Genomic DNA, 15493 nt, shown 5'->3' on the forward strand with positions numbered 1-15493 from the left:
TGATGAACCTGACCTATACTCAAGAGCGGTAGTTACTCTAAATACCAACAGAGAGGGAAAGAGTCTTCACATCAAGTATCAATGCTATCCCCTCTATACACAGGGTAGATAGAGACGGGCAACTTAGTCATTGGCTATCTAAAATAAGGGGGCAATAAAGGCACGAAGTGACTGGCTTACAAGGTTTCAAGAGGGAGTTTAGTTTAAGAGTATGGGAGGAAAGAAAGAGTCCCCACTGAATAGCTGTCATCTTTTCTAGATGGGTCTGGTGAAAAGAGATGGGGATAAGATTCGTAAGATTCAACAGTGAATAATTGTTATCATGACTAATCACGACTGTCACAATTGTAAAGGTAGAAGTTTTGTAATAAAAAAAGGGGAGTGATTAATCTTACAGTCCAGAAACAGAGGACCCTAGGACCATCGCGAGAGACGCGCACAAGCAGAATGCGGGACCTTATCCAGAGAAGCAGCAGCACCAGAGATGGAGGCAGAGATGGGGGCATGGAGAGGGGGAGCGGCTGAGGACTCTAGACTCATGGACTAAGAAGAGAGGGACTAAAAGCTGGTGGCCAGGAGGCAGACTTGCAGAATGTGCCCTTTGGAGGTGGATATTATTATATATGGCTGAGTGTTTTTGTTTGTTTGCTTGTTTTTTAAAAAGCTAAAGTGGATAGAGAGAAATACTGTTAACTTATGGTACATGGAGGGGATTATAATCATTGTAATGAAACAAGGTGCATGATTTGCTGAATGTCAAACTGATGATGTGCCCTGTAAACTTTCACTCAATCTACAATAAAAACCTTAAGTAAACAAACAAACAAACAAACAAAAAAAACAGTTGAAAACTTAAAAATCTCACTTTGTGCATCTCTCTTTCAAGGGTAGATTTTTCTTTGCTCTACCTGTGCCTATGCAGTTTATCAGTCACGCAGGAATTTGAGCACTTTTATACAAATTGGGGTCTCTCCTGTAGTTTTCTTGCTTCCAGTATTTCCCTGCTAATTTTCCAATGCTCTTCAAGTCCTCAACTCTCTCTATTGCCATCTCAAGGTATTAAACCCAACATTTTCAACAACTGTAGCTGAGGAGTACAGGGAAAAGTTTCATGCAAGAAGAACAAACTCCCAATTCTTACCCACTGCATTTTCTGCTTTTCAAGAGTAAACAGTCTTCCAACTTTGGTCTGTGTTTGAATACTTCTTGGTCCCTTTAAAAAGTAGTTTTATTTCCAAATTTTCTAACTTATCTGTTGGAGGGCTCACATGAATATTTCATTCTACTTGTCAAATTGATTTAAACTTAAACATATATTTATCCTTTGTGGGAGTACAATTTTCTTCTCAAGAAAACTGCCTGCTCAGTTGATTTTCTTAGATTTAACACACATTGCTTTACCTTCAATAGTGGGTCTGCATGCTCCAGGTACCAGCCTGCAACCGCATGGCCTGCTTCATGGTATGCCACAGTCCTTTTCTCCTCCGGCTGCAGAACCTGGGTTTTTTTCTCTAAACCTAACAAAACACCAAGGCCTCTGTTTCACTAACACTGGCACAAAAAGACAATCATGTAACACAGATACAATACTCAAATTCTAAAGCGCTTTTAGAAGCTTAGCTACCTATGACAAGTCAAAAATTCCCCAACGAGTTCGGAATAAAAGCAAAAAGCTACTTCAAAATGCACCCAACTTTAGGCAAAAATACATTCACCATGCCTGTCTCTAGATTACCTTCTCAACTCTCCCACTCCTTTAAATCATATATGCTATTTTGGGAAATAAAAACACAAATAAAATCCAGCACTTAGCTCAATTAAAAATATATGAAACTCATAAAAATCAAAGAACTCTGAAAAGATCCTAACTGCTTGGTTTAAATATGCAGAATTATCAAGTACTGGGCAAAAAAAGATGCTTGCCACAAAAGACTAACTATTCTATATTCCTGATGGATGGCAGGTGACAGAGAAAGTCCTGAGAGAGTTAAACATCTGGAACACCTATGAGTCAGCTAGGCCAATGCTGGAGTCCCCAGCACACTAACCATTCTGGTCTTTCATAGTCTCAAGTTTGTACTAAACACTGATAGTTCCCTTTGACATAAAAGGTGTAAATACACAATTTTCACCTGTCTCTGAAGTGAATCATTTTAAATATATCAACTCTATCATCTTAGATTTTTTCAATTCTAAATTCTAGAATAAATGGCTGTTTCATTAATTAATTAATTATTTGCTTATTTAACACTTGGATTAGTCGCTGGACTGCCAGCTGCAAGGTCAGCAGTTCAAATCTACAGGCTTTCTTCTCCCATAGATTTACAGCCTTGGTAACCCTACAGGGTCACCATGACGTGGTATCAACTCAACACACAACCACCACTACCACCAACTCATGCTAAACACATTGTTAGGTTGACCTCGCTCTCCTCCCTGATATCTCCACTAATCTGGTTTCATACTCTATACTGAAACTGGCACCGAGGAACAGTCTCACTGCCAAATGCTTAACATTCCTACATCACCTGCCCCTGCCAAGAACCTCTTCTTTATGAACTCGTCACAACCTGTGTCTCCCATCCCCCCACCTTCTTGGAACCTCTTCCTTATTCACTGATGTACCTTTAGTGCTGACTTGTGCATGGCATACAGAAAACCCTGATGACCCTGTCAACTCATAATTCTCCCCTCTGCTACTAAAAATGGCCCCTCCTCCCCTCAGTGTCACCATGATCCCTAAATATTCTCAACCACCATCAACTTCAACTGCTGGTCTCGGGAACTACACAACCTGCCCCACATGGAGCACTATACAGCAATTCCAGTGGACAGTGCCCATCTCAAACCACCTGCTTCCAGGGCACTGTTCTTCCTTATATCTGTCCTTCCTCGCCCTGTTTTTACTGATACTGCCCACGCTAGACCCTGCTATCTCACACTAATGACTCTATGGTCTCTGTTCCCCTCTCTTCAAAGCTAGATTCTCTTCCCTAAAATATTCTCTTACTCTATTGTTGTTGTTGTTAAGTGCCATCAAGTGGGTTCCGACCCATAGCAACCCTGTATAGGGTTTCTGATGACTCAGGAAAAAAACCTTGCTAGCTCAAGCCTGGCTACTGGGCAAAATTCATAAAACCATTGAGCTTAGCATTCAAGGCTTCCCAAAATCTAGAATTAGGCAAGTTTTCCATCTACGCTTTACTTGTCCACAGAGTTTGAGTCTGACTTTTCCTGCCTCAGGCACAGATGTGCACTGCTACCTCCAGTGCCTTCTGCCCATGTCACTTCACACCATGTACTACTTTCCTACTGATCCAGTTTAAAACCTCCATCCTTCCATAAAGCTCTGCCGGGCCCCTGCAGTCCAAAGCTTTCCTCTCCTATGTATTTCCAAATACTTGAATTGTCACACTCTACTCTGGGTATCGACTCGATGGCACTTAACAACAAAACTCTGGATACTAGAGTCCTGGTGTGGTGCTGTGGGTTAATGCACTGAACTGAAAAGTTGATCTGAACTGTAAGGACAGCAGTTCAAGATCACCAGTGGCTCCTTGGAAACTATACAGGGTCACTATGTGTCGGAACCAACTCAACAGCCCTTAACAACAAACAACAACTCATGGGTATTAAAGTAGAAACACTTTAGAGAATAAGAAAAGCCCGCAGTGTGCATTCCCTCTGTGCTGGCAGAGACTGACCTCTTTCTTGTCGGGTAGACTTTGATGTCCACCACCAATATCTACATAGAGCACATTTCATTCACGCTGTGCAGTGGTTTGAAACAGGAAGACTGTCAGCCTTTTCTTGTTAGAATTAGGTTGGTATCATCCAAGGGAAGACACTCTAGACACCTGCTGCCTGTGACAGCGGAGCTTACCGTGAACCACCAACTCTAGTCCTGTAAATGCCTGTTAAAATCATTCATATATCACTCAAGTCAGGGATAGGAACTCGCTCATTCGAGGCCCCAAGCAGGCATGGTGATTCCCAGCACTGGCTAGATACACTTCTGTTTCTACATCTTGCCAAAACACAGAAATACCCTGCCTCAAATTCATTTAATCAGCCTTCTGACTTGAATTACATTCAGTAGCCTTACCTCCAATAACTCGTTCGATTGCTTGTTCAAAGTGTTTCTGATTTATGGAGTCTGAAAGGTGCCTCGCAGCAATCAAAGCAGCTTCATTACAGACATTAGCAACATCAGCTCCTATAAAAGGGACATGCAGAACAGCTTACAGACCAAAATATACTTAAACAATGACTCACATTATGGATGACCAAACCAACAGTCACTTTCTCATCCAGACATATGTATGCATTATCTGCAAAAAAAAAACCCAAACAGGTATTTTACTTTAATAGTCGAGACAGACCATACAAATTCAAACTAAGACTACTTTTAAATGCTCATTAATTAACACCACCTCTGTTGGAAAAATGGCTTATGTAAATATTACATGTTATACCAATATAATGAAAACATAAATATTAAAATAGTCCATTTGGTTAAACAACAAAATTTAAACATGTGAAACTTGCCAAGTGGTTTCTAGAATCATGTTGTTGTTTTTGTTAAGTGCCACTGAGTTGATTCTGACTTATAGTAATCCTGTAAAGAGTTTCCAAGGAGTGGCTGGTAGGTTTGAATCACTGACTCTGCAGTTAGCAGTTCAGTGTTTATCCTACAGGACCAGAATTAACTTTTCAGATAGATTAAAAATATGTTATTATAAATGAGCTATGGCACAATATATGTGCTCAATGAACAAATACTATACATTTCAAGGTTCAAAGATAAGTAAAAAGTTAGGCGCCCTGATAAATTTAAGATGACCATCTATTTCTGACCATATATTTGTATATAATTTTCTTACCCTTTTCAAAGGTTCCTTTTTGTTTCATTTTTAGTTTGTTGTTGTTTAGTGCTGTCAAGTCAATCCTGACCCATAGCGACCCTGTATAGGGTTTCCAAGGAGCAGCTGGTGAGCTTGAACCACGGACCTTGCAGTTCGAGCAGCTTTGCAGTCTGGCGCATTAACCCACAGTGAATGAACCATATTTTACATTAAAAAACACTTGTAATTAACACATAGAAAATATTCAATGTCACTAATCAGTAGAGAATGGGAGTCCTGGTGTGGTGCTGTGGGTTAATGTGCCAGACTGCATAGCCATTTGAACTGCAAGGTTGGCAGTTCAAGCTCACCAGCTACTCCTTGGAAACGCTATACAGGGTCGCTATGGGTCAAAATCGACTCAGTGGCACTTCACAACAACAACAATCAATAGACAAACACAAATGAAATGAGATGGCACTGTAGAGTTCCAGAGTGACACTGTAGGATAAACACTGGACTGCTAATCACAAGGATGATGGTTCAAATCCACCTGCAACTCCATAGAGACCCTATACTGAATTGCTATGAGTTGGAACAGACTCGATGACACTTAACAAGATGGCTATAATAAAGAAGAGACAATAAGATTTGGTGAGGACATGAAGAAACTGGAATCCTCTACAATGCTTGGTGAATGTAAAACTGTGTAGTCATGTTGGAAAACAGTTGGCAATTCCCCAAAATGTGAGATACAGTTACCATGTTTTTGTTGTTAAGTGCTGTCAAGTCGGTTCTGACCCATAGCGACCCTGTATAGGGTTTCTGAGAAGTGGCTAGTGAGACTGAACCACTGACCTTGTGGTTCAAATGATTTTGCAGTCCAGTGCATTAACCCACAGTGCCATACCAGGACACCAATATAACCCAGTAATTTCACTCCAACATACACATATGAAAACATATGCTTACACAAAACCTGTATATGAGGTTGAGAGCATCATTATTCATAATAGCCAAAAGGCAGAAACAATCTAAACGTCCATCAATTGAGTCGAATGCAATGATGTTCTGATACATGCTACATGAGTGAGCTTTGAAGACAAGCTGCGTGAAATAAGCAAAGCAAAAAAGATCATGTTATTCCATTTATATGAAATGTCCAAAATAGGATCCACAGAGATAGAAAACAGATTAGTGGTTGCCAAGGGAATGCAAGGAAGAATGACGGTTAATGAGCACAGTTTCCTGTGGGGTGACAATACAGCAAGAAAAAAAATAGCACCAACCTTTCCTCCCACACCACTATTTCTCCTCATCTGGGTCCGAGACTTCACTGCAATGGCCACACAGAACTCAGACACCATACTCACAGTTATGGGGTTTACTAGGAAGTTAACAGATTACAGTACAGGATCAGGAAATGCTCAGGACACAGTTCTTCCAGTTAGGACAGTCTCTCCTCAGCTGTGCTCACAGGCAGGCCACTCTCTGCCTGGGCAATGTTACAAAGCTTTTACAGCTGCTAACAAATGGCCACAGGACACACCACTACACCATAATCCTCAGCCTGAAGGAACTCAGTTCTAGCTCCATCGGTCAGCAAATCTGTTGTTGTTGTTGTTAGGTGCCATCAAGTTGGTACCAATTCATAGTGACCCTATGCACAACAGAATGAAACAGTCCTGGGCCCACCTCACAATCATTGTTACATTTGAGCCCACTGATGCCACCACTGTGCCAATCTGTCTCATTTGAGGTCTTCTTCTTTTTCTTTGACCCTCCACTTTACCTAGCATGATATCCTTCTCCATGACGGTCCCTCCTGATAATATGTCCAAAGTATGAAAGACGAAGTCTGGCGATCCTACCTTCCAAGGAACACTCTGGCTGTATTTCTTACAACACAGATCTATTTGTTCTTTTAGCAGTCCATGGTACTTTCAATATTCTCCTCCAACACAATAATTCAAATGCATCAATTCTTCTACAGTCTTCCTTATTTACTATCCAACTTTCGCATGCATATAAGGTTAATGAAAATACCATGGCTTTCATCAGGCGCACCTTAGTCCTCAAACTGACATCTTTGCTTTTCGATATTTTAAAAGAGGTCTTTGCAGCAGATTTGCCTAATGCAATACATAGTTTGATTTCCTGACTGCTTCTTCCATGAGTGTTGATGGTTGGTTCAAGAAAAATGAAGTCATTAACAACTTCAATCTTTTCTTCAAGGGTAGTTTGAATTGCAAGGTCAACAGTTGAAATTCGCCAGCCACTCTTCTGTGAGAAAAACCTATACAGGATCTTTGAGTTGGAACCGACCCAACAGCAACTGTTTGACTGAAAGTTGAGCCAATGCACTGAGTTCAGTTCCAGGACTTAAGGTATGGAGGTCATGAGTGACCTCCTCTGACGCTACAAAGGGGGAAGGAGGAGAATCACTAGCTCAAAGCAATTCCTGAGGTGGATGTCAGGCATGCCTCTACCCACTAACCTTTTCTACCAATTGACAGCATCCCTCCCATGGCCTTTTACTCTACTGGGTTCAATAGTTCTTTGCAGTGGCCATAGAGAACTAAGATAGTACTCACAATTATGCGGTCTATTATGGAAGTTAACAGGTTACATACAATTCAGGGTCAGAAATACTCAGAGCAGTTCTTCCAGTCAGGACAGCTTCTTCTCAACTGTGCCAGCAGACAGGCTTCTCCTGGGCCCTTGATCTGGCCTCTACCCTGTTCTGTCTTTTAGGGGTGCTGATAAATGAGCAAAGGGCACTTCACTCTGCTGAAAGCCTCAGCCCAGAGGCACTTTGCTCTAGCTCCATGGGTCAGCAAACCTAGCTTCTTTAATTCAGTGTTCAGAGGCAACACACTGCACAAGTGAGCCTCCTGCCTGAGGACACTCAGCTTTACACCCTCCGTGGACCAGGAAGCCCACCACTCAGTCTCATACTCTGGCTCTTGGTCATTCTTTCTGGTGTCACAGCTTTCTGTCCCTGGATAAAAGAAGTTCAATGTGCAGGCACCTTGGGGTTCAAAGGATGTGTGCCATTCCTGGTTCTTTTTTCTAGATGGTAGTGAGAACTCCCTTTCAGCTGCAGAGATGGCCATTTTATACCAAAAAGATGGCAAAACTGATCAATCTCCTTATAAGAGTTCCAAGTTTTTATAATCACAATTAACCCTGTAACTGACACACTGAATCATCTAACCCTATCAGCATTTTCTCTTACCTAGACATAGTGGTTACGAATCGGGTTGCTAACCTCAAGGTCAGCAGTTCGCAATTATCAGCTGTTCTGCGGGAGAAAGATGAGGCTTTCTGCTCCCGTAAAGATTTGCAGCCTCGGAAACCCTGTGAAGGGTCACTATGAGTCGGAACCGACTCCACGGTACTTAACAACAACAACAACATGCCTCTACTAGCGTAGTGGTTACGAATCGGGTTGCTAACCTCAAGGTCAGCAGTTTGAAACTACCAGCTGTTCCGTGGGAGAAAGATGAGGCTTTCTGCTCCCGTAAAGATTTGCAGCCTCAGAAACCCTGTGAAGGGTCACTGTGAGTCGGAACTGACTCCATAACAACAACATAACAACAGACCTATCAGCAAAAGAGGAAATACAACTAATCTGCATAGTCCCACCCAAGTGCCCTGTGGGAGTCACAAAGACCATGGCTAGAAGAGGCACATGAAGCAATTCACTGCACTGTCCAGGGTACCCAAGGGCCCTAATCTCAGGGGTTCCACCAGTCTCTATCCAACCAATATGATCTGTAGGATTTGGGTTTTGTTCCACATTTTCTCACACTCTGCAGAACGTCCTCCAGTGATCCCTTTCAGAGTGGTCAGCAGTGGTAGTCAGGCACCACCGATTTCTTCTGGTGGATTGTGGAGACTGCGGTTCCTATACAATTAGTACTTTGGACTATTTCAATGAGTGTTTAGTTTTCTTCACTCTTCTTCATGCTGCACAAGGGGAGACCCACAGTGACACCTTAAATGGCCTTTTGTAATTTTTTTTAAGATTGCAGTCACCACTCACACCAGTCTTTGTCAACTATGTTATAGGAATTGACCTGGATAGCCCCCAATACTATGGTCCCAAGCCCCCAGACCCAGGAACTCATCCCCTCATGGGTATGGCTAAGAAGTCTTCACTCCCTGTATGCTCTACTAGATTCTCAGATACATTTACAGTTACACATGAATTGTTAAGTGTTGCTGAGTCAGTTCCTACTCATAGGGTTTCCAAGGAGCTAAATCCAACCCGACCTCTACCCCTGAACCTAACCATAACCCTTGCAGTAACCCTAACCCTTCCCCTCCCCTAACCTTATTTATATTCCAAAACCTACTCTACCACTAACCCTAACCCTACCCATACCCGTACCCCTAACCCTAGAACAGATTTGTTTGTTCTACTTGCACTACATGGTACTTTCAATCTTCTTTGCACTGTAATTCAAACATCAGTTGTCCAGAATTCTTTATTCATTGTACATTGTTCTTCTTTATTCATATGCATGTGTATAAGGCAGTTGAAAACATTATGGCATGAGTTGTTGTTGTTAAGTGCTATTCAGTAAGTTCTGACTCATTACAAACCCATACATAACATAATGAAACACTGCCTGGTCCTACATCACCTTCAAAACTATTGTTACATCTGGGCCCATTGTTGCTTCCACCATGCCAATCGATTTCATTGGGGTCCTTTCTCTTTTTCACTGTTCCTTCACTACTACAAGCATAATGTCTTCTCCAGGGATTACTTTCTCCTGATCACATGCCCAAAGTAGGAGAGATAATCTCACCAACCTGGCTTCTAAGGAGTATTCTGGCTGTACTTCTTCTAAGACATGTTTGTTTGTCCTTCTGGCAGTCCTTGACACTTTTAATATTTTTCTCCAACATCATAATCCAAATGCATTAGTTCTTCTACAGTCTTCCTTATTTATTGTCTAACTTTTACATGCATATGAGATGATTGAAAATAGCTTGGCTTGGATCAGGTGTACCTTAGTCTTCAAACTAATATCTTTGCTTTTGAACATTTTAAAGAAGTTTTGTGCAGCAGACTTGCCTAATGAAATATGCTGTTTGATCTCTTGACTACTGGTTCCATGAGTGTTGATTGTGGATCCAAACAAAATGAAGTCTTTGACAACGTCAATCTTTTCTCGATTTACCATGATGTGATTTATTGGTCGAGTGAGGATTTTTGTTTTCTTTACATTGACATGCAATCCATACTGAAGACTGTAGTCTTTGATCTTCATCAGTAAGTATTTTAAGTCTTCTTCATTTCTAACAAGGTTGTGTTGTCTTCATATTTCAGGTTTTTGGTAAGTCTTCCTCCAATACTGATGTTACATTCTTTTTCATACAATCCGGTTTTTCAGGTTATTTGCTCAGCATACTGATTGAATAAGTCTGGTAAAAGAATACAGTACTGCCTTACACATACCTTTCCTGATTTTGAGCCATTCAGTAACTCTTTGTTCTGTTTGATGACTGCCTCTTGGTTTATGTACCAGTTCCACATGAGCACAATGAAGTGTTCTGGAATTCTCATTCAGAAGAATTGTTATTCACAATTTGTCAAGATTCACACAGTTGAAAGTCTTTGCAAAGTCAATAAAGCACAAGTAAACATCTTTCTGGTATTCACTGCTGTTACCAAGATCCATGTGATGTCACCAATGTTATTCTTTGTTCCATATTCTCTTTTGAACCTGGAAGTTCCCTGTCAATATCGTATTATAACCATTTAACTACCTTCAGCAAAATTTTATTTTCATAAAATAAAAATTTGAACTGGTGAGGTTGAACTGCTGCTGACCTTGTGGTTCACAATCCAGTGCTGATCCTACAGCACCACACAAGTTCATATAAATACATATGTATAAATAGTCTGTCAAACCTATATGAGGGGTATTCAGAGAGTTCATGGAAAAATAAAATGAAAAGATAATGGAATTTCTGACTAATTGCGACTGTCACAACTGTAAAGGTAGAAGTTTTGTAACAAAAAGGAGGAGGTAGTTACTCTTACAGTCCAGGCACAGAGGACACTAGGACCATCAAGTGAAAAGAGCACAAGCAGAATGTGGGACCCTATCCAGAGAAGCAGCGAAACCAGAGATGGAGGCAGAGATGAAGATAAGGAGAGATAGAACAGCTGAGGACTCTAGACTCATGGAAAGGGAAAGACTGTGTGCTGGCAGCCAGGAGACAGGCTTGTAGAATGTGTCCTTTGGTTGTTTAAATGATTATATGTTCCTGAATGTTTTGTGTACATTCCCCATTCCCCCTAAAAAAGCCAAAAAAAAAAAACCAAAAAACCCAGAGGATACTGAGGCAAATACTGTTGAATGAGGATGCACGGAGATTGTAATCATTGCAATAAAACGATGAGTGTAAAGCCGATGTTCTCCCATGTAAACTATCAATCAGTTCACAATAAAAACTTAAAAAAAAAAAAAAAGATAATGGAATTTCTCATTGGCTATGTCCATTCCATGCCACCCACTCCAGGACTGGAAGTGTCAAGTCCCGGGCTGCCCTTGGTTGGGCCAAGCAACACTTACAGGGTAGTTAGAGGGCGTCACTGATGTCACCAGAACTCTGTAACTGTGCCATGCTACCAGTGTTGCCCTTTTCTTCACAAGAGCTCAGCCTCTGTCCTGGGTCCTTGCAGCTGGAGCAAAAAGGACACCCATGCCTTAGTGTGCTTCCCCGAGGAAAATGCATTTACTCCTCTACCAGTAGAAATTACTATGTTAGCACTGGTCAAGATCACAGAAGTCAACTGAGATCTCGTCACCAAAGACTGCTCAACAAGACACAGAAAATACTGTGAACAAGATGGCTAATGTGAAAGGGGGTGTGATTTTGGAGAGGAGTGTATTTTCAGCCCTCAGAGTAGAAAAGAAAAAAGAAAAATCAAACTTGAGCTACTTGAGTTCAAACTTTGGAAAAAATAAGTAATGGATGAAGTGATGAGAGTCTGAACAGACAGTAAATTAAACTTCTATCTAGAAAAGAGAGCAGAGTGAAGGAACTATATCTACTGCATGAGAGGAAGCTGCTTGAAAATCAGGACAGAAGTAGGAGAAATAAGGAAAATCAGGACAGAAGCATGTCCAGTAAAACAGGCTCTCACCCAGATTCAAGATTGACACTGAGGTTGCTGGCCTCAAAACCATGCTCTTTAGTAATGATTTACTCTCCATTCCCCTACTACCCCTGGTAACCTTCAAAGAACATTTCTTTCTATGCAGAAACCTTTTCTTGCCTTTTTACAGTAGTGGTCTCATAGTATTTGTCCTTTTGTGAATGGCTGATTTCATTTAGCATAATGTTCATAAGCATCAGTTCCATCCATTATAAAACGTTATACAGATGCAACATAATTTTTTTACATATCACAGTATTCCACTGTTGGTATGTGCCATAGTTCTTTGATTCATTCATTCGCTGAAGAGCACTTAGGTTGTTTCCATCCTTTTGCTGTTGTGAATGATACTGCAATAAATGTGGATGTGAGCTCTCATTGATTTTAATATACTTACATAAGCAGTACAGCACGTCATTTCCACTCACCTGAAAAGCCTGGAGTTAAGGCTGCAAGTTTTCTAGCTAGTTTCTCCTTTTCCAGGGTACTATCCAGTTTCAGGGGTCTGAGGTGAACTTTGAAAATAGAGGCTCTTCCTTTTATGTCTGGGGGTCCTTTAGAATTATTTTTTAATGGGAAAAAAAAAACAATCACAGTGAAACAGTGACATCTATCCCATGAAAGCCAGACTCATTCCAGTGAACATCAACTCACCGATAAAGATCTGCCTATCAAAGCGCCCGGGTCTCATCAGCGCAGGATCCAAGATGTCTGGTCTGTTGGTGCCAGCCAAAATGACTACATTTGTCGTTGTGTTAAATCCTGAAAAGACAGAAACAAAGATGCAACCATTAGTAAACGATACAAGGCAGAAAGCAACAGTGTGCCCACCAAGAATTTATGAGTGCAAAACACAGTCCACATTAAAGACAACATTCTACATCCTACTTTGGGGTCTTAAAAACTCACAAGCAGCTATTTTAGACACAACTATTGGTCTCTCCCTGTCCAGAGGAAAGAAAAGTGATGAAAATTGAAGACACTTGGAAACAATCAGTTCAATGGACTAATGGACAAACTGAACATTATTAGTGCCTGTGACCCTGAGAGCAGAAGAACAAGACGGTGCCCAGCTACTACTACCAACTGCTCTGGAAGGGGTCACATTAAAAGGTCCTGAAAGGGGAGAATATGTGGAACAAATCTCAAACCTTATAAAAAACAAAAATGCAGGCTTATTGGGCAGATAAAGACTGGTGGAATATTGATACTATGGTTTGGAACTAAGCTCACCCCTATGGTTGAATTTTTAGCCAAGCAATAGTTAGGTACATAGCTGGGACAACACTAGTGAGGTATGCGAACCATAGAACGGTCAATCCATTCAAGATCAGAAGTGCAGCATTTACCCAAGGACAAAATTCAGAAGGGTTGGGAAAGGATAAATGAAAACAAATAGCACAGAGGAAGTGTCATAAGTGATGGTACACTCAGGGAACTGCAATCATGGAGATGAAATGAAGTGTAATTAGCAGGATCTACAAACCTTCACTCAATTCACAATCAAAAGTTTAAAAAATTGTAGAGAAATTAAGATTTCATATTTGTGGTGTTGTAGGATAAGCACTGGATTTCTAACTGCAAGGTTGGCAGTTCAAACCCACCAGCTGCTTCTCAGAAAAACTCTAAAGGGTCACTATGAACCAGAACTGACCCAACAGCACTAAGAATGATTAAGAAACAACATAACTTTCTGTTGTAGTTTTTTGTCCAAAAAAAAAAAAGCACTATTGATATTACCAGGTGATAACAAAAATTTATGCATGAGGCTCACTGCTTAGGGAGCACTGAGCTTCTGTGAAGAGTGATGGATATTTTAGGAAACAGATAGTGGTGATGGTTAAACAACTTATTAAATGTTACAGATGTCATTGAATTGTTGTTGTTGTTGTTGTTAAGTGCCGTCGAGTCGGTTCCAACCCATAGCGACCCTGTACAGGGTTTCCGAGGGTGTAAATTTTACGGGAGTAGAAAGCCTCATCTTTCTCCTGCGGAGCTGCTGGTAGTTTCAAACCATTGACCTTAAGGTTCGCAGCCCGATTCGTAACCACTATGCTACCAGAGCTCATTGAATTATACACATAAAAATGTTGAAACAGCAAATGTTGTACATTATAAGCTACAACTAAAAAGAAAAGAACTTATGAGCAGAGTCCTGGTGTGGCGCTGGAGAATAACCATTCGGCCACAATAACAATAATGTCATATACCACAAGGCCAGCAGTTCAAACTCACCAGCCGCTCTTTGGAAACCCTATACAGGGTCGCTATGAGTCAGAAGTGACTCGATGACACTCAACAAAAATAACAAGACACACATTAGGAGTCCTGATGTGGCCCTGTAGGATAAGCACTTGTCCGCAGAGTCAGTTTGAACCTCAAGGTCAGTGGTTCAAAATCACCAGCTGCTCCTCAGAAACCCTATACAGGGTTGCTATGATCCAGAACCAGCTTGTCATCATGTAACAACAACACAAATATTTTAAGGCTCCCTGGTGATGCAATGGTTAAGCACTCAGCTATTAATAAAAAGGTTGGTAGTTAGAATCCAATCAGTGGCTCCACAAGAGAAAAGTACCAAAAATGTGGTCCCATGAAGATGACAACCTAGAGAAGCCCTTTGGAACAGTTCAACTCTGTCTTATAGTGCCACCATGAGTCAGAACCAACTCAGCTGCACTCAAGGCATATAATTAACACAACCCTGTATGTGTGGAACAGTGGAATCCAGGGGTGGAGCTACAGGATAAACACTAGACTATAACCAAAAGGTCAGAGGTTCACTCGTAGGAAACCTTATACAGGGTTGCTGTGAGTAGAAACTAATTTGATGTCACTTAACAAATAAAAAAACCACTAAATATGTGTGGCACTGTAGGATAAGCACTGGATTGCTAACCACAAGGTCAGTGGTTCAAGCCCACCATGTACTCCTTGGAAACCCAATACAGGGTCACTATGAATCAGAATGGACTCTATGCCAACTGGTTGGTTGGTCGCTTGGTTGTGTGCCACCAAGTTGGTGCCGACTCATAGTGACCCTGTATACGGTGTGCAAGGCTGTACATCTTTACGGGAGAAGAAAGCCTCATCTTTCTCCCGCGAACAGCTGGTAGATTTGAACTGCTCACCTTGTGATTAGCAGCCCAGCTTGTAACCACGACATATTAACAACACTTTCTTATTCATTTTCTAATGATTTTTATAATCACAAATTTGAGTTACATGTATTCCTCACTTACCAACTACCTCATTATCCAACAATCTGCATTTATGGCAACAGTAAAAAATCTATTATCTATTATGTATATTAATGACATTATATTTAGCAGCAACAAATACTTCATGGACAGAATAACAAAGGCTGTGATGGTTACAGGTCTGCGTCAGCTTGGGTTGGCAGTTAGACATCATTAGAGGTAATCATCCTCCATTTTCACATCACACTATTTTTCACATATGACCT

General features: G+C 41.0%; 1 protein-coding gene across 1 annotated transcript in view; it reads right to left on the reverse strand.

Annotated features, from left to right (window-relative positions):
- The window catches only part of AFG3L2 (AFG3-like AAA ATPase 2), an 87372-nt gene that overhangs the window by 24093 nt on the left and 47786 nt on the right, over positions 1 to 15493 (reverse strand). Inside the window, exons 11-14 of the mRNA XM_006868709.1 lie at positions 12682 to 12789; positions 12456 to 12581; positions 4106 to 4216; positions 1402 to 1517 (exon numbers count right to left, since the gene is read on the reverse strand). Of these exons, the coding sequence (XP_006868771.1) occupies positions 1402 to 1517; positions 4106 to 4216; positions 12456 to 12581; positions 12682 to 12789 (461 nt within the window). The remainder of the gene's footprint in view (positions 1 to 1401; positions 1518 to 4105; positions 4217 to 12455; positions 12582 to 12681; positions 12790 to 15493) is intronic.

This window comes from Chrysochloris asiatica, unplaced genomic scaffold (assembly GCF_000296735.1).
Source record: "Chrysochloris asiatica unplaced genomic scaffold, ChrAsi1.0 scaffold00122, whole genome shotgun sequence".
Classification (NCBI taxonomy): Eukaryota; Metazoa; Chordata; class Mammalia; order Afrosoricida; family Chrysochloridae; genus Chrysochloris; species Chrysochloris asiatica.